This window comes from Rattus norvegicus, chromosome 15, assembly GCF_021556685.1.
Source record: "Rattus norvegicus strain SHRSP/BbbUtx chromosome 15, alternate assembly SHRSP_T2T, whole genome shotgun sequence".
NCBI classification, from domain to species: Eukaryota; Metazoa; Chordata; class Mammalia; order Rodentia; family Muridae; genus Rattus; species Rattus norvegicus.
Window position 1 is genome coordinate 34,627,525 of NC_141548.1, and position 20,387 is coordinate 34,647,911.

The 20,387-nt window shown below is 42.1% G+C and overlaps 1 protein-coding gene across 3 annotated transcripts in view; it reads right to left on the reverse strand.

Annotated features, from left to right (window-relative positions):
* Pspc1 (paraspeckle component 1) overlaps nt 1–18,096 on the reverse strand; it is an 83,519-nt gene extending 65,423 nt beyond the window's left edge. For 2 of the 3 annotated variants that reach the window (XR_015638017.1, XR_015638016.1), the window contains exons 1-4: nt 17,579–18,096; nt 10,313–10,614; nt 3,412–3,507; nt 1,861–2,057 (exon numbers count right to left, since the gene is read on the reverse strand). Coding sequence is in view for 1 of the 3 variants with exons in the window: in NM_001025672.2 (NP_001020843.1) it covers nt 1,861–2,057; nt 3,412–3,507; nt 10,313–10,614; nt 17,579–17,947 (964 nt within the window). In the remaining 2 variants the exon portion in view is untranslated. The remainder of the gene's footprint in view (nt 1–1,860; nt 2,058–3,411; nt 3,508–10,312; nt 10,615–17,578) is intronic. The other variant, NM_001025672.2, reaches the window with a different exon arrangement.
* Nucleotides 18,097–20,387: the final 2,291 nt, after the last annotated feature.

Genomic DNA, 20,387 nt, shown 5'->3' on the forward strand with positions numbered 1-20,387 from the left:
CAGATCCCATTACAGATAGTTGTGAGTCACCATGTAGTTGCTGGGAATTGAACTCAGGACCTCTGAAAGTCATGGTGGTTTGAGTCAGGGTCTCATGGAGTCCAGGCCAATTCTGAACTCACTTATAAGTGGCCTAGGATAACCTTAAGCTTATCCTTCAGACTCTACATGTCTACAAAGGTTGGTAGCACAGGCACAGAGCACCACATGGTCACAAACATCTATTATACCAGGTACAGTGGTGCACACCTATTTCCAGAACTTGAGTGAAGAATCAGGAGACCAAGTTTATTCTCCAGTATACAGCCAAGTTTGAGCTAAGCCTGGGCTACATGAAACCACACCTCATCTAAAAAAAATATGTAAATAAGTAAGTAAATAGGCAAATAAACCCACTAGAATTTTTTAAAGGTAAAAGAACAGAATGAGGGCTGGATAGTGATATACTTAACTCTAACATTTAGGAGGTAGAGGTAGGAGAATTAGAAGATCAAGGTCATTTGTAACTACATAGAAGTTCAAAGTCAGCTTGAGTTCTACGACAAGGCTAGAAAGACATAAGAGTCTGGGCTACTTGCTCTTCCAGAAGACTTAGGTTCAACTCCCAGCACCCACATGACAGCTGGCAACCAACTGTAACTCTAGCCCTAGGGAATCTGACAGCTTCTAGCCTCTGAAAAGACTGCACACATGTGGCTCACAGACACACATTAAGGCAAACACTTAATACACATAAAAACAAATAACTCAACAGAATCATATCTATATACTAGGAAAATTAAACCTCCTGGACTTGCTTCCAGCAATACTACTCACATAGGAATTTTTAATATATAAATACAGTGTTTCCTATAATCCAGACTGTCCTGGAACTTACTGACCAAGGATACTTCTGATCCTCCTGCTTCCAATTCCCAAGTCCTAGGAATAAGGGCATTTGCCAACCACTTCCACTTTAAATCTAATTCCCTGGGCATGCATGCCACCTACCAATTGAACTACAAGCCCAGCCTACTAACACTTTCTCCCTTTCATTTGTATGTGTATGGTTATTTTGCTTCACCTATGTGCATTCAGTACACAAGGAAGCCAGATAAGGCATCAGATCCCCTGGGGTTGGAGTTACTTACAGTTGTGAGCTGCCATTCAGGTGCTAGGAATCGATCAAACCTGACCTCTAGACCAATGCTTGTAACTGCTGAGGCATCTCTCCACTCCCCTCAGACTTTTACAGGCTGAATAAGCAGCCTTAATTGGAAAAGCTAAAACCCAGAGATCCAAATCTGTAAGGAATCTGCTCCCAAACTTTTTAGAGGGATACTCAATCCCTACTAAATTTCTGACTTTAAAAAAAAATTCTCAAAAGGCAGTGGTGGCTTATGCCTTTAATCTCAGCACTAGAGAAGCAGAGGCAGGTGGATCTCCAGGTTCAAGGCCAGCCTGGTCTATAAGGCTACATAGAGAAACCCTGTCTTGATAAAAAACAAAACAAAACAAAACAAAACAAAACAACAATAACAAAAACCCACAAAAATAAAAAATGTCTCCCCGGTTATTATGGCTCTAGTCTGAAATCCCAGTACTCAAGATAAATAAGGTGTTCAAACAGTGCCTGAGTTACCAGGTAAGAAGACAATCTCGTCTTTAAAACAATAGAAAAAATTTTAATATATTAAGTTACAACTCATTTCTGAACTCCTAATTGGCAAGTTAATACTAGCACACAGCACTCAAAAGGCAGAGACAAGCAGATCTCTGCAAGTTCAAGGCTAGACTGGTATACATAGGAAGACCTTGTTCTCCAAAACCACAACTAATAATAAAATACTAATAATATCTACCACTGGCACATCTCTTTACCTTGCCTCATTAGCATTAACTGGTGTTCATGTCTAGCGGCTTCCATCTCTGCCTCCAGTTTCTCCTTGGCTTCTCTGATGTTTCTATCAACTTGTTCACGCTGCTGCTTCTCCATTTCATCCAGAGCCTTCCATCGAGATGCATATTCAAATTCAAATGTCCCAGGTTGAGCAAACCGTGGTGGCTGTTCTCTTTCCCTGTATTAACATTAAAAACATACAAAAGTGTGTACTTAAGAAGTAAGCAACCTGGGTTGGCGAGATGGCTCAGCGGTTAAGGGCTCTTCCAGAGGACCTGAGTTCAAATCTCAGCAACCACATGGTGGCCCACAACCATCTGTAATGGGATCTGATGCCCTTTTCTGGTATGTCTGAAGACAGCTACAGTGTACTTATATATAATAAATAAATCTTTTAAAAAAAAAAGTAAGCAACCACAGAGATTAATAACAACTATCAATTATCGGACATTTATGGCCTGAACAGTTAGGCAGCATACATTATCTCATGGCAGGATCATAAAATAAAATTCTATAAACACAAATTTGTGAAATTTCCACATAGTGTCCAATTAATAATGAAGCCATGATTCAAAAATTATAAAATGCAGTGCTCCAACCTGTGCTAATATTACTACCTCTCATGAGACTTCCTTTGGTTTTCATTCAACTACTACACATACTGAAACCTGCAACATACAAACCCAATGAGCCCTAAGTTAATAGTCTTAGAGTCAGATTTTCTTAGTAATAAATGTTTTGCCATGTACCAAGCTAAGCGGCTAGACTAAAGATAACAAACCAACTCACTCTACCTGTAATTACATATTTAACAGTTATGTCCTTATAAGACATTACCAGTCGACTATTTAATCTCAAATATGTAGTACAACAGCACCCATCCTGAGCAGCTCATCAACAGCTTCCACTCCATCTCTAGGGGCTCCCATACTCCGCTGACACCTGTACTTGTGCATACACCCACAAGCAAATTCCAGGCCGGCCATAACTGCACAGTAAGACTGTTTTTAAAAAGAGAGAAAGAGAGAGAGAGAAGAAAGAAAGGGAAAGAAAAGGAAAGAGGAAGAAAAGGAAGGAAGGAAGGAGGGAAGAAGGAAGGAAGAAAAGAGAGGAAAGAGGGAGAGGCAAGCAAAGAAAAAAGCTTTTCTAAGTAAACTTAGCATGTTTTATTCATGTATACAAAGAGGAAATAATGAGGCCAGAGTGATGGCTTAGCAGTTAAGGACAATTACTACTCTTACAGAGGACCTAGGTTTGGCTCTCACAAATGAGCTCACAACTATCTAACTCCAGGAGTTCCACCCAATGCCTCTTCTGACATCTGTGGGCTCCTACACACATGTAGTTCATATATATGCACTCAACAGCATATACACATATACATAAAATTAAATAATTCTTTCAATAAAAATAACATTCCATATAGACCAAACCACTCTATCAACCAGGTTATATTCTAATAGTACTTCATAAAAAAGGTAATATACCCAAGACAATATATATCTAAAATATCTTTAATAATCAAGCCTTACTTATGGTACTGTTGAGTTTTCTGCATTAGCTTCTCTGGCAAACCATCTTCATCATCAAACTGCTCCATGGGTTCTACAATGACTGGACGAGGTGTTCTAGATAAAAATATAAAGGCATCAATAAATATTAATTTCATGACTATAATTAACATCCTTTCCTAAATTTTATAATAATAATGTTCACTTAAAAAATGTAAGTTAAGGGCTTGGGGATTTAGCTCAGCGGTAGAGCGCTTGCCTAGCGAGCACAAGGACCTGGGTTCGGTCCCCAGCTCCGAAAAAAAGAAAAAAGAAAAAAAAGAAAAAAAAAATGTAAGTTAAGGGCTGGAGAGACGGCTCAGTGGTTAAGAGCACTGATTGCTCTTCCAGAGGTCCTGAGTTCAAATCCCAGCAACCACATGGTGGCTCACAACCATCTGTAATAGGATCTGATGCTCTCTTCTGGTGTGTCTGAAGACAGCAACAGTGTACTTAGAGAAAATAAATAGGGGTTGGGGATTTAGCTCAGTGGTAGAGCGCTTGCCTAGCAAGCGCAAGGCCCTGGGTTCGGTCCCCAGCTCCGAAAAAAATAAATAAATAAATAAATAAGTTTAAAAAAATGTTAGTTAAGAAAAATGTCTAAGCATCATGCATATTCATAGATAAAAATAATGCAAGGCATGGTGGCCCACAACTGTAATCCTAGTATCGCAGAGGAAAAGGCAGAAGGAACTATGAGTTTGAGGCCAGCCTGGTCTATAGGGTGAGTTCGAAGACAGCCAGAATTATGCAATGAGACCTGACACAAAATTAGCTAATTAATTTTTAAGATCTTTGTCAAAATAGGTAAGCATGGTTGCTGTGTTGGTTATTTTGTCTACCTGAGACAAGCTAGAACAGTCTAGGAAAGAATCTGTATTAGTTTAAATGAGAAAAGCTCCCCATAGTCTTGGGCATTTGCATACTTGGCCCCTAGCTAGTAGCACTGTTTGGGTCCGCTTAGGAAGTATAGGCTGGTTAGAAGTAGGTTATATATAGAGAGTTTTCAGAATTTCAACAACTCCTACAATTCCCAGTTTGCTGTCTTTGTGCTTGCAATTCAAGATGTGAGCTTCTGGCTCAAAGAGCCACACCTTTTTCACTCCACCATCATAGAACTGACGGCTCCCTCCGGAACTGTAAGGCCAAATATATTCACTCTTTCCCAAGTTGCCTTGGTCATAAGTTTTTTTATCAGACCAAGAGAAAAGTAACTATCACAGAACCTCAACTATGAAAATGTCATCAACTGGCCTGTGGACAAGACTATAAAGCATCTTCTTGGCTGGTGTGTAAGGGGCTTAGCCCACTGTGGGCACAGTAAAACCCAGAACAAGTGGTCCTGGGACATAGCAAGAAGCAAACTCAACAAACTCTGATAGCAAGTAAGCAGTACTCCTCCATAGCCTCAGCTTCAGTTCCCATCTCCAGGTTCCTGTCTTAATTTCCTTCCCTGGCTTCTCTTTATAACTGACCACAACTATAAACAGAAGTAAACCTTTTCTCCAAGTTGCTTTTGGTCAGTTTACTTTTCTGCAGCAAAAGAACCAAACAATAGTTTACACCTGAAATTCCAGGACTACAGACGCTAAGGGGGGTGAATGCCAGCCTCCACTACATACACAGTATGTATAAATGTATAGTTCCTGATCTGTGTGCAAAGTGAGACCTTGTCTCAAGTAACAACAGAGTAGAAGAGTATGGGTTCAACCCAGCACACACAATCATCCGATCCAGATTTTATATATATATATATGACTTCATCTCTCAGTCCTTCAAACACTCAGATTTGCCTATTTCTCAGTCTTCCTCAGTCTAGCAATACTGTTCCATCTTTTTTAAAAAATTCCACAACAGAAGCCAGAGAACTGGCTCAGTGGTTAAGAGCACTGGCTACTCTTCCATACAACCCAAATTCAATTCATTCCCAGAACCCAAATGGCAGCTCAGAATCATCAACTCCAGTTCCAGAGGATCCAACACCTTCTTTGTCTCCTCAGGCACTGCACACACAATATACAGACATGCACGAACACAAAACAACCACATAATTTTTTTTAATTTATTTATTCATTTATTTAATATGCATGTTCTACCTACTTGTATGTCTACACGCCAGAAAAGGGAACCAGATCCCATTACAGATGGTTGTGAGCCACCATGTGGTTGCTGGGAATTGGAACTCAGGACCTCTGGAAGAGCAGACAGTGCTCTTAACCACAGACATCTTTCTGGCAACCCCCTCCCTTTTTATTTTTTAAAAAATTCTATTGCAGGTAATCCTTAATCCTTCCTCACACTTGTAACAGTTCTCAATCTTCCTTAATAAAACCATGATCTCAATGTTCCAAAAAAAAAAAAAAAAAAGCAGCAGAGTATGGTGGTGCAAGCAAGCACATATTATTCTTGTAAGATACAGGGGGTAGGAAGATGAGGAGTTCATGTCATGCGATCCTTTAGGGAATGTTCTAGGCCAATCTGGGCCACAAAAGGCCATGTCCTTGTCTCAAATAAGACAAACGAAATGAACCTAAACAAAATGAAACCTAAATCAGGCATGGGGTCGGGGGAAGCCACAGGACACTCGGAACAAATTAGGGACTGAGAAGAGACAGGAGTGGTTACTGAAAGATATGCCTAGAAACCCTTCTCACATTACTGTGGTCTGAAGGTAAAATGGAAAGAAGAGTTCATGAGAAGAGCAGATGATATATTAAATGTTTTTCTGCTATCAGCTCATCACCATACAAGCAATATGCCTTCAGAACAGTGATACTTGAAGAAATACAAGTCAAGCTCCTAACATCTGAGGTGTAACCCTAACTAGAGGAAAAACACAAAATGAGTTAAGTATTACTCAGTAGACAGTACTTGCCTATTATACATAAAATCTTGGGTTCAGACCCCAGAACTGAGTAAAGCAAGACATGGCATTGCCTATAATCTCAGCACTCAGGAAGCACAATCAGGAGAAACCGAAGCTAAATGTTACCTTAAACTACATGCAAGTGGGCTACAGAAGAGCCCATTTTAAAAAAAAATAGAGGGTGGGCTGGAAAGAGGACTCAGGATTTAAAAGCACTGGTGCTCTTCCAAAAGACCCAGGTTCAATTCTTGACACCCACATGGCAGCTCACAACCTCACAACAGAGATCCAACCCCTCTTCTGGCTCCACCAACAGTAGGCATGTATGTGGTCCACAATACATGCAGACAAAATAAACGTAAATAAAATTAAATTAAATAACTTAAAGGAAGAATGAAGGAAGAGAGAGAAAAGGTTGAACATTATTTCTTCAAAAACTAATTTCTAGCCAGGCCTTTAATTCCGGCACTTGGGAGGCAGGGAAGGATGACTTCTGAAATAAAACCTGACAACCCCACCCCCTTGTCCAGTTCCGGAATAGACACAGGAGCAAAAAAGAGCCAAGATTAGTCACAAGCCTTTTTTTTTTTCTTTCTATTTTTCGGAGCTGAGGACCGAACCCAGGGCCTAGCAAGCGCTCTACCACTGAGCTAAATCCCCAACCCCAGTCACAAGCCTTTTTATCACATAATAAAAGAGGAATCTGAGGTATAACTACTTAAGGAACTGTCCCATTTAACCTTGCTCTGTGATCTCACTATGCCTACCACTCCTGTGGAAGCGTCCTTTGTCCATTATCTCACCTGGTTTTGTAACTTAAACATGCAGATTTGAGCTCAACCCCCAGCATCCACTACAAAGGCAAGTGACGCAGGCATCTGTAATCCCAAAGTTGGAAAGGCAGAGACAGACTTATACCTGGAACTCACTGGCCAGCTAGCAGAGTTAATCATATCAGTGGGTCTCGGGTCTTAGTGAGACCTCGCTTCAAAAACAAGGCAACCCACTCTAGAAGACAACAACCAACATTGATCTCTGGCCCTCAATGATATTTACACAGACACACACTAAAACAAACAAACATACAAACAGAAATCAAAAACAAAAAACAAAACCCTGAAGTTTCAGTTTTGTAAGACTTCTCCCACCCCATTTTCCCACCTAATGCATTGTTTGTTAGGAACTTGAGAGGTATTCTATTGTGGGGAATAATGGAGGGTTTAGTTTAGTAAGTCATCAGGTGATAGGACAAAGCAGCGAAGGGTGGGGTATCTTTGGGGGCCTGTGCAAACCTGTGCTGCTAAATAAACCCACACAAAAGATCTAGTGCAAGAAGTTTACTTGAGGAAGTTTACTTGAGGGGACAGCAAAAGGCCATCTTGGAGTATGAACATAAGGGAGGGAGAGAAGTAGACAGAAAGAAAAAGACGAGGAGGGAGGGTAGAAGGGAGGGAGAGAGAAAGGAAAAGGAAGGGGGAGGGAGGAAACATTAGAACAGGAGAAACACAGGCAAGGGACTGAGTAAGACAAGTAGGGAATGGGGAGCAGGGTGGGCAGTGCTCTTATGCACCTCACCTATTAGCAGCAGGTGATCAGTAGGTGAGATGCCTCTAGGTCCCTGAGGGGAGAGAGAGATATGACCCAGCAGTCAAGTGCAATACTGCTCTTCCGGGAGACCCGAATTAAAGTGGGTGGTTCAGGAGCACCACTACCTCCAGCTACTGCTGTTCTTTGAAAATCACTATTTAAAAAATTAAAATGTCGCTCCAGAGTAGAGGCTCTCAACCTTCCTAATGCCACGAACCTTTAATTGTTTAATTAACAATCCTCATATTGAGGGGTTGGGGACTTAGCTCAGTGGTAGAGCGCTTACCTAGGAAGCACAAGGCCCTGGGTTCGGTCCCCAGCTCCGAAAAAAAAAGAAAAAAAAAAAAAAAAAAAACAATCCTCATATTGTTGTGACCCCTAAGCATAAATTATTTTGTTGTTTCTCCTAACTGTAATTGTCTACTGTTGTGAACTGAAATGTAAATATCACACACACACCCCCATAGGTTGAAACCCACAAGTTGAGAACCACTGTTCTAGAGAGATGGCTCAGTGGTTAAGAGTACATCCTGGCTTTGCAGAAGAGACTAGTGCTTCTCACACCCATATTTGGCAGTTCACAACTGCCTAAAACACCAGAATCTATCTAATGCCTTGCCACCTCTAGCCTCCAAGGGAAACTGAAGTCATGTGCACACATACCAACATATACATATACATATACTTAAAAAATAAAACTTAAAAATTAGTAAAAAAAAAAAATAAATAAAGTGCACACCACAGGGCTGATGTAGCTCAAGCAGAGAGCTTGTCTACCAAATACAAGGCCCTAGATTCCACCCCATGCACTGCCCATGCTTCCCAAAGCACAGGCCACAAGCTGGACGTGGTGTTGTGGCATGAATCTTTACTCACACTACTTGGGTGGGAGGCAGAGGAGGATGGATCGCTGGGAATGCAAGGCTAACCCGGTATATAGAGAATACATAGTGAAATCCTACATCAAAACAAAACAAAGGGGTTGGGGATTTAGCTCAGTGGTAGAGCGCTTGCCTAGGAAGCGCAAGGCCCTGGGTTCAGTCCCCAGCTCCGAAAAAAAAGAACCAAAAAAAAAAAAAAACAAAAAAACAAAAATGCAAGCCACAAACTAAAAGAACTATTTACAATACTGATGTGAACCTAGATTATAAAATTCACAAAGAGGGCAAACTAAACAAAAATGGGCGAAAAGTTTCAGATACTTCATGATTGTATGTATATCTGATATAACTGGGCAAAAAGTACACAAAAAGATGTTCAACCTTTGTCATCACAGAAAATCTAATTTAACCTGCACTGAAATTTGTCCACATATTTAAGTCCAGAAATAGAAGTAGGTAGGACTATAAAACAACTAAAGCCTGCCATTCATTACCACTTTGTAAAAGTCTGACAGGTCCTGAAGCTAAACAATCAGCACCTTATTCCAAGGCTGAGGATGGTAGCACACATCTGTAATGATATAGACACATATACATCAGAACGAGTTCAAAGTCATCCTCAACTGCACAGAAAGTTTGAAGCCTGAGCTGGACAGATGGCTCAGAGGTTAAGAGCACTAACTGCTCTTCCAGACGTCCTGAGTTCAAATCCCAGCAACCACATGGTGGCTCACAGCCATCCATAACGGGATCCAATGTCCTCTTCTGGTGTGTCTGAAGACAGCTACAGTGTACTTATGATTGATTGATTGATAGATAGATAGATAGATAGATAGATAGATAGATAGATAGATAGAAAGTAAATTTGAAGCCAATCTGGTTTATACAGCAAGACTATGTCTCAAAACAACAACACAGTTCACTGAGCCAGACTTTAATTTTAGTACTTGGGAAGCTGAGGGAGGAAGACTATATAAACTCCGTATGCTACACATACAGAGGGTTCCAGGCCAGCCTAGACTATAAAGATAAGACTCTGTATTCAAAAAAAAAAAATTTCACTGGGTTCTACACTTAAAACAATTGGGTTTTTGATATGAGAAAATTATACCCCAAGCTACAATTCCTAAGGATTACTCTATATGACTTCTAGTGAATTCTACTTATCCTATGCAAACATGGACAAATATTATTCCAGAACAAACCACCCATAATGACACACACTTACTTGTAAACCTAACACTGAGGCTGGGCAGGACTGCTGCAAGTTCAAAGCCAACATCTGCAGCCTAGATTTCAAAAACAAAAAACTGTCTCAAAAAAAAAAAAAAAAAAAAAAAGCCCAGGCCTAACAGCGCGTGCTCACCTTTAATCCCTTTGCTCACTAGTCAGAGGCAGGTAGTTTGAGATCAAACTGTCTCTATAGTGAGCGTGGGGCCATCCGGAGCTACATGCAGAGAGATCTTGTTTCAAAAAATTAATAAAATTAAAAACAAACAAACACAAGTCCATATTTAACTGGGAAGAGGACAAGAGAGTTAAAACTTACGTTGTTAGCAAGAACGCCCCATCACCACATCTCTCCAGAGCCTTTCGTGCAGGAGGTTTCGCTGCAAATTCTACAAAACCTTTTCCTGTAGCTCTACCACGATCATCCACAACCACGACAGCTTTCTCTACTGGACCAAACTGGGAAAATGCTTGCTCTAGAAGCTCATTGGAAACAACTGGAGACAGGTTCTTGACTGTTAGGGCTGCTCCATGTGTAGCAAAGCGAATTCGGAGAGGTCTGCTCTTCAGTATGGTACCATCCAACTCTGCTTTTGCAATTTCAGCCAGTGTTCTGGATTCCTTTTTAGGAGGAAAAATCAATTTTTTAAAAGTTGAGCAACAAAAAATTTAAAATAGTGATTTGGCTCTAAAAAGACTGGGTATCACTGAGAAACAGATACTAAGGTTCCTTTCATCTTTAACTTTGGCATCACCTGATTTACTATGTATTCAAAACATCATTGTGAACATTTTAAGTTAAAAACAAAACAAAACAGTCATTAAGCATTCAGAGCAGATGTAGGTTGATCTCTAAGTTCAATGCCAGCCTGGCCTACAGAGCAAGTCCTAGAACAGCCAGGCCACACAAAACAAAAAAAAAAAAAAACCATTATTTTTGAACACAAGTTATTTCATCACACATATCTCAATGTTTGACACTAGTTGGTTGGTTCTTTTTTTTTTTTTTTTGGGTTCTTTTTTTCGGAGCTGGGGACCGAACCCAGGACCTTGCGCTTCCTAGGCAAGCGCTCTACCACTGAGCTAAATCCCCAACCCCGGTTGGTTCATTTATTTATGGGATTTTTTTGAAACAGTCTCCCCAAGCAGCCTAGGCTGGCCTCAAAGCTGTCCTTTCTCTAACCCCACCTCCACAGTCACACACACACACACACACACACACACGTCTGGATGACACTACAACAAATCATATTCTCAATGTCAGCCTATCCTCGTTATCTGCAAACACTAGCATTAGGTCTTGTTAATCACTCCTCCTGAAATACCTGCCTGGGCTATGAATTTTTTGCTATCATGGGAGAAGTCAAATTCAAATTCATGAACTGTTAAGTTTTCTCCATTATACTGAAAAGCAAGTGATACATTCAGACTTGAACATTTCCCTCCCAAATGCTATAATTTACAGGCATTTGCTATTTCCTAGAAAGTTCTCACAAATGAGTGTGCTTTCTAGTTTGTAAGTACCTATGTGCATTTACTTCTTAACAGGAAGGCAAGAACTGTAATTACAGTCCACAAATTACTTGTTACTTGATTTGCAGTGAGACCCTATGTCCCAAAGCAAACAAGCACTGTGCCAGTGAGATGTCTCAGCAGGTAAAGGCACCTGTCACCAAACACGATGACTGATGTTTGATCTTCAGACCCACAAAAGGTAGAGGAGGACAGACTCCTAAAGGTGTTCTCAGACTTCCACATGTGTGCTACTGGCTACTGTGTGCATGCACTCAGGCAAACATAAGCACACACACACACACACACACACACACACACACACAAATAAAATCTAACAAAAAAATGAAAAAAATTCCTTTCTATTTATAGATTTCACACTTGTAAGGTAAGTATATATAATAACCAACAATAAATTTAGTAGAAAGAGTCTTCATTGTGCTCAATCCTCAAACTTAAAAAAAAAAGCCTTCACCGTATGTATATACATACATACAAGTATGTGCACACAGCATGAGCAAGCATACACACAACTTTAAAAAATAAGTTAGAGGGGCTGGAGAGATGGCTCAGTGGTTAAGAGCACTGACTGCTCTTCCAGAGGTCCTGAGTTCAAATCCCAGCAACCACATGGTGGCTCACAACCATCTGTAATAAGATCTGATGCCCTCTTCTGGTGTGTCTGAAGATAGCTACAATGTACTTATATAGAATAAATAAATCTTTAAAAAAAAAAAAATAAGTTAGAGGTAGGAGGCTAAAGATAGCTTGGTGAATAAAAGCACTGGCTGCTCTCAATCAATTCCCAACACTCATATGGCAGCTCAGACCATCTGTGACTCCAGTCCTAGAAGATATGATGACTTCTTCTGGTCTCCATAGGCATTGCATACACATGATGCAGACACACATTCAGCACATCCCTAAGACAAAAATAAATGAAATCTAAGATAAAGAGACATTTGTTCAATTCTCCAGAACTGTCATTATCGGGGCTGGAGAGATGGCTCAGAAGTAAAGAGCACTCACTGGCTGCTCTTCCAGAAGTCCTGAGTTCAATTCTTAGCAACCACATGGTGGCTCACAACCATCTATAAATGTACTCTGATGCCCTCTTCTGGCATGCAGGTTTACGTGCAGACAGAGCACTCATATACATTACATAAATAAATCTTAAAAAAAAAAAAAAAAGAAGAAAGAAGAAAGTATTATAAGGGGTTGGGGATTTAGCTCAGTGGTAGAGCGCTTGCCTAACAAGCGCAAGGCCCTGGGTTCAGTCCTCAGCTGGGGAGGCGGGGTGGGGGAGTATTATAAGGAATTCAAGATCATCCTACACTACAGGGAGAGTTTGAGGCCAGGTTGATCTGTACTGGTCCTTATCACACACAGAAATATAAAAGAAATTTGTGTTTTAAAAATTACAGGGGTTGGGGATTTGGTTCAATGGTAGAGCGCTTGCCTAGGAAGCGCAAGGTCCTGGGTTCAATCCCCAGCCCCGAAAAAAAAGAAAAAAAAAAAAAATTACAGAATTGGGTTGGGGATTTAGCTCAGTGATAGAGCGCTTGCCTAGCAAACGCAAGGCCTTGGGTTCGGTCCTCAGCTCTGAAAAAAAGAAAAAAAAATTACAGAATTAAGGTTAAGCATGACATCTTTAGTCCCATTACTCTTGGGAGGGAAAAGCAGGCACAGTCCTTCCTGTGTGTTCTAGGCTAGACAGGGTTTCATAGACCATGTCTCCAAAAATAACTATTACCAAATAAAAGGAATGTCTATGAACTACAGAGACAGATCAGCAGGTAAAGACAAGCTGCTGTGGAGCCTGGCAACCTAAACCGTATCCCTGGATCCACACAGTGGAAGGAGAAAAATGACTCCTACAGGTTCTTTTCTGAACGCTATCCATATGCTGTCATGCACATGCATACATATAAAAGCAGAAATAACAAAAATGCTTTTTAAAAAAGTATTTCTAGGGGCTAAAAAGACAGCACAGCACTTAGGAGCACTTGTTGCTCTTTCAGAGGATCTGGATTTGGTTCCCAGCACCTACATAATGGCTTGCCACAATCTATAACTCTAGCTGAAGAGAATCTAGTGCTTCCTTCAGTCCTCCATGGGCACAGGCACACAGAGGGTTGTAACTAATCTTTGCTACCCTGTTGGTTCTTTTTTGGCCACCCTTTATCTCCCAGGGTTCACGCCCTATCACTAGATAGGAAAGAAAGAATAAAGGGGAAAGATATGGAGATTCCTAAATCTAATTTCTTTTTTCTTTTGTTTCTTCTTTGAGCCCAACTACTAACAAACCACAACCAACCCCCTCCCCCCCCCCCCCGAACAACCAACCACTACAATCCCTGACTATGGGGTTCTAGCATTTATATACCCTCAGAGAAGATCCCAGAATTCCAAATGTCACACAATCACAGAAACTATCTGCAGCTGGCAAAACTATGCTTCTGATAGAGCAGGAGACAAATCATAGTCAGCTGTTGCCGACAGCCCCATAGCCCTTTAAAAAGCACATTCTTACGCTATTTCTGTATTTTTTAAAGAAACCAAAAATCCAGACTTGTCACTACACATAGTGGACACACACATGCTGGCAAAGCATGAACACATATATTTTAAAGTTGAAGATGATAATACAGTTTTTTGGTTTTCAAGACAGGGTTTCTGGGTAGACCTGACTGACCTGGTCTCAAGCTCACAGAAATCAATCTGCCTTTACTTACCAAGTGCTAGGATCAAAGGCATGCGCCTGGAGTGATAATACATTTTTAAAAGTGCTTCTAGAGTACAGCACTGGTTCTAACTATAATCTCAACACAATGAAGGTTGGTTACACACTCAGCCTGTCTCCCTTAAAAAAGGGGAGTTGGAAAATCTCTAGAAATACAAACCAGGCAGACTTCATATCAGTTTTATAGTCATTCTACCATCTACTTACAAAGTCACTGTGTATCAATATTTACATTTGCATCTACTATACAATTATATGCATTTCCAATTGAAAAAATATACTTAAGCAACACTTAGAATTTATAAATTTACCTATCCACAGAATTCACATTATACTGTAAAATTACCTAAAAAGTTAAATTTCTGTAAGTTAACTCCTAGTTTCCAATTAACAGGTCCTTTTATTCCTACACAAAAAACTCTGGATACCAGGTTTAGAGAAACACATTTCCCATCCCACCCCTTATCCTGCTTTTCAGACGTGTCTGTCTATTTAGTCCTGGCTATCTTGAAACTTACTATGCAGACCAAACTGGCCTGGAACTTACAAGAGACCATCACACCTCTGCCTCCCCAGAGCTAGGACCAAGTGTGCCATCGTACCCAGCTTACAGGAGTTTGTCCTAAAGGAGCAAAAGAGCAGTCTGTTCATTTCCTACTTTCTAATTCCAGATTTGAGGTGGGTGGTGGGGGATGTCAAGACAGTATGGTTTTTTTTTGTTGTTGTTTTTTTTTTTTGGTTCTTTTTTTCGGAGCTGGGGACCGAACCCAGGGCCTTGCGCTTCCTAGGTAAGCGCTCTACCACTGAGCTAAATCCCCAGCCCCGACAGTATGGTTTTTTTTAAAGATTTATTTATGTATTATATATACAGCACCCTGCATTCTGCCTGCATGTATGCCTGCAGGCCAGAAGAGGGCACCAGATATTATAGATGGTCATAAGCCATCATGTGGTTGCTGGGAATTGAATTTAAGACCTCTCTCTGGAAGGGCAGCTATTAAGTACTCTTAACCTCTAAGCCATCTCTCCAGCCCCAAGACAGTGTTTCTTTGTATAGCCTTGGCTGTCCTAGAACTACTCTGTAGATCAGGCTGGCCTAGAACTCAGGGATCCGACTACCTTTACCTCTCCCTCCGGAGAACTGGGATTAAATATATGCTCACCACCACCACCACCACCACCACCACCGCCGCCGCCACCACCACCACCACCACCACCACCACCACCACCACCTAGCCAAAAAATTATTTTTAAATGAGAGGTAGCCAGATTACAGCTCACACCTACCTGTAAACCCAATGCCCAGGAGAGGAAAGCAGGATAACTGCCAGAAGATCAAGGCTAACTTATGCTATGCAACGAGTTACTGGCCAGCCTGGGCTATAGGGTGAGGCTCTTATCTCAAGATATGTATCTCTCATTACGGTAAGACACATTTTAATCCCTGAGCCCCAAGAGACATAAGTAGATGGGTCTGTATGATTGAAGCCAAGCTGGTCTACAAAATGAGTTCTATGCCAGCCAGAGCTGCAATAGCCCTATCTCCAAGGCTGGGGGTTGGGGAGGACTTATCAGAAGACAAGCTGTTGCTCTGCATCTGAAAAATAAGTAAATGTATTGAGGGCTGGACAGACAGCTCAGTAGTTAATGGCACTGGCTGCTGTTCCAGAACACCCTGGTTCAATTCCCAGCACAGTTCTGTATTTTTCACAACTGTCTCTAATTCCAGGGAATCCAATGCCTGCTGACATACATGCAGGCAAAACACAAAAATACCCATAAACATACAAAAAATTAAACTAAATGTTTTCTAAGTAATATTTAACATTAATTCTAAGAAAATTTCCCACTCTCATTAGTATCTTGCATTTATCCTTCAAGCCACATACATTTTCAAGTCTCTGTCCCAAAAATATAACCAATTATAGTTAATTTTCTCTATATATTAAATCTACATCAATAAAATTTCAAAACCCAACAATCTCACCCATTGGTCGTGGCATTTTCCTTTAATCCCAGCACTAGAGAGGTAGGAGTAGAAGGATCTCTGAGCTCCAGGCCAGCCTGAGTGAGTTCCAGGACAGCCAAGGCTATACAGAGGAACCCTGTCTCTAAAAACCAAAAATGAAAACTTGAAACCCAGTCTCAAAACAAAGAAACAAAAACAATCTCACTAGATGGCTGCAGAGACGGCTTTTCATCTGAACACTTGCTGCTCCAGAAGGACTCAGGTTCAGTTCCTTGCTTTGCACCCGCACTGGCATCCTCCCCTTTTAGTCTTTGGTCTCAGAGGGCCAACACTCATGCTCATATACCGACACACATGCACAAACACAAACAGCAAAAATAAAAACATTTAAGAATTTAAAAAATAAAAATAAAAAGGTTCCAATAGAAACTTTCTCCAAGCCCTCTCACTGGTATGTCTCTAATTCCAGTAATCACAATACCAAGTCAGAGGCTCCTGAGTCCCAGTCCAGTCTGGGATATATACTGAGGCTGTCTCAAAAATGGATAAAAGTGTAGTCGGATTGCAATTAACATATCAGGTATAAGCTAGGTGGTGGTAGCGCTCGTGAGCCTCTAATGCCAGAGCTCGGCAGAGGGAAGCAGATCTGACTTTGAAGCCAGCCTGGTCTACAAAGTTCCATGGCAGTCAAGGCTATATAGAGAAACCCTGTCTGGAAAAACCAAAAATGAATGAATGAGTGAGTGAGTGAATGGTGACAAACTAGGCATTTTTTTTTAACCTAACTGGAATTTTTTTCTTTATTTAAATTTAAGAGGGTATAGAACACTACTTTAATGCTAGGATAAGTCAAATAAACCGTAGCGCCCACCCTCGCCCCCAATTACTGTCAGGAGTTTGCAGACCTGGGTGGCTTAGGGTAGACAACAGGCAATGCAGAAACAGAGGGCGAGTACTTGCTAAAATGCTGAAGAAGGAACCATGGGCCTTGAGCATGCTAATGCTAGGCCAAGTTCTGCCACTGAACTACACCACCCAGTCCTTCCAGGCACATCTCCTTGAAAGCAAAAGGAAGATACAGATCATTCTTTTAAAGGGAACAAGTCCGCTGCTGAAATTCCTTAAGTTCATTCCTAATTCACCTCCGTGACAACAAAATTTTGTCCCGCAAGACCATCAGCCCTCCGCCGCCAGCCCTCCTTGACCCCGCCCCCTGCCATAGCGGCGCGCTCGCGAAGTTAGCCTCGCTGCGCCCAGCACCTAGCAAGGACCGATGCCCTGCGGCGCCCTCACGCCGAACCCCCCGCAGCCCCCGCAGTTTTTATGTTTGTTTGTTTCCTCGCGCCCCGCCGCAGACTCACCAGGCGGATGAAGCCGAAGCCTCGGTCGCGGTTGATGAAAACCTCGCTGGGCTCGCCGTAGCGCTCAAAGAGCCGCTTGAAGTCCTCCTCCGTGATGTCGGTGGGCAGGTTACCCACGAAGAGGCGGCAGCGCTGCGTGTACGTCTTCTCGCCGGGCTTGAGGAAACTCTTGATGTCAATGGTGAAGCCCATCTCCTCGTCCGGGTGCTCCTCCGAAGGAGCGGGTGGCGGCGGCTGCTCCCCGGCCAGCGTCAGCGCCATGGCCGCCGCGGCCACCGGCTCGCTCTCTCCGGCCGCCGACTCCAGGGCGCGAAGGCGAGCCGGATTTTTCTCAATACGTACTTGCTTCAGGTTTCCTCTTAACATCATTTTAGCTGGTTCGCTTGGGATGCTGGATACCGCCTAGACGTCTGTGTACCCACGTCTCCACATATAGCTATGGAAACGAAGCAAGGAAAGCCTGGTAAAGGAGGGGAGCCCAGCCTCCCCGCAATCACGCCCGCGGTGGCCGAATGCTCAAAATGGCGCTGCTTCAAACTGCAGTTGGAAGAGACTCGGGCAAAGAGTCCCGCCCCTCCGCGGCGCGCCTGCGCAAAGCCCGTACCCGCGAACTGTTTGCTAGCATGGCGCGTGCGCACACTGTGGCGAGCCTTAGTGTTCACTCCTAAGGACATCGCAACCTAAGAGTGGAGACTATTGTGGGAGGGGGTTGTTTTGTTTTCTTGCTTTTTGCAACTGGATGTGTATGGACATATATACCCGAGACTAGCCTTGGCTTTCGATCCTCCAGCCTCAGCCCTGGGACACCTAGGTCAGACACTGCATGTGAGGAACAAAGTATTAAATGTGCAGTACGGTGTGAAAAATACAGTAATTTAGGGAATGTATTTGCCCTTTTAAATATTACGGCAACTGTCATTGAGTGGGAAAAGGAAAACTTGCATGTTATCAGCACTGGGTAGACTAGGGAGGGAAGATGTGCAGTTCAAGGTCAGCCTGGGCTACACAGCAAGGTGGTATTAAAAAAAGATAAAAGAAAAAAAATGCTTCCTTTTATTTTTCTTGAGACAGGGTTTCTCTGTATGGCCCTAGCTATCCTGGGACTCAGAGATCCACCTGCCTGTGCTGGAATTAAAAGCATGAGCATATTTTGTAAACAATTTTTCCAGCCAATTAAAAACACTTTTTGACAGGTATGGTAGCTTACACCTGTAATCCTAGCTAGTATTTAGAAAGCCGGAAAAGGCTGACAAAAATAGTAAAGCTCTTAAAAATCATATTTCTGGGCTGGAGAGATGGCTCAGTGGTTGAGAGCACTGTCTACTCTTCCAGAGGTCCTGAGTACAAATTCCAGCAACCACATTGTGGCTCACAACCATCTGTAATATATCTGATGCCCTCTTCTGGTGTGTCTGAAGACAGCTACAGTATATTTATATATAATAAATAAATCTTTTTAAAAAATCATATTTCCTGATTAATCCAATTTTATTTTTTCAGTGCTGGGAAATGAACTCAAGCCTTTGCATGTGCCAGTACTGAGCCCCACAGCCCCACAATCCAATTTTCTGAAACAATCGTGATTTCACTTTTTGGGGGGGTCTCTCTATGTAGCCCAGGCAGTCCTGGAACTCTCTACATAGGCAAAGCTGGCCTTGAACTCACAGAGATGTCCTAACTGTGTTTTCTCTGCCTCTCTGCCTTTCTGCCTCACTGCCTCTGCCTCCCAAGAGCTGTGTTTAACGATTCACACCACCCTAGCTGTGTTGTGGATTATTAACTTCAGAGAAGAACTCCCTGGAATAGATTATAAAATTAATACGATCAGACCATGAATTCCTATGAACCAGACACCAAACTTTAAATATCACAAACTTACTCTGTAAGGATTCAGGTAGCAAGGGTTGGGGATTTGGCTCAGTGATAGAGCGCTTGCCTAGCAAGCACAAGGCCCTGGGTTCAGTCCTCAGGTCTGGAAAAAAAAAAAGGATTCAGGTAGCAAAAAGTTTGTGTGGGCAATTCTGAATCTCTCACCTCAACCCTCTACCATACAGCTCCTGGCATATTCAAGGTGAATCTTCAAAGACGACAAAAACTCACCACTCTACAAGGCGTTTCTCATGAAAGTAAACTTCTTTCCGGAGCTGGGGACCGAACCCAGGGCCTTGCGTTTGCTAGGCAAGCACTCTACCACTGAGCTAAATCCCCAACCCCCCCCCCCTTTTTTTTTTTTTTTGACAATATGAAACTCAGGAGCTGGAGAGATGGCACAACTTTTTGAGATTTATTTATTTAATGTATGTGAGTACACTGTAGCTGTCTTCAGACACACCAGAAGAGGGCACCAGATTTCATTACAGATGGTTGTGAGGCACCATGAGGTTGCTGGGAATTGAACTCAGGACCTCTGGAAGAGCAGTCAGTGCTCTTAGCACTGAGCCATCATCTCTCCAGCCCCTAGCCTTGAAATTATGACATTATGCCTTCATTATTCAAATGCATCATGAATGTGTATCACCAGACCTTGCTACAGCAGATGAAGAATGCTGTACTTTTTTTTTTTTTTTTTTTTTTGAGACAGGATTTCTCTGTATAGCTCTGGCTATCCTGGAACTCCCTATGTAAACCAGGCTGGCCTCAAACTCAGAGATCCACCCAAGTGCTGGGTTTAAAGGCATGTTTCTTTTTTTTTTTTTTTTTTCTTTTTTCTATTTTTCGGAGCTGGGGACCGAACCCAGGGCCTTGCGTTTGCTAGGCAAGCGTTCTACCACTGAGCTAAATCCCCAACCCTAAAGGCATGTTTCTAAAG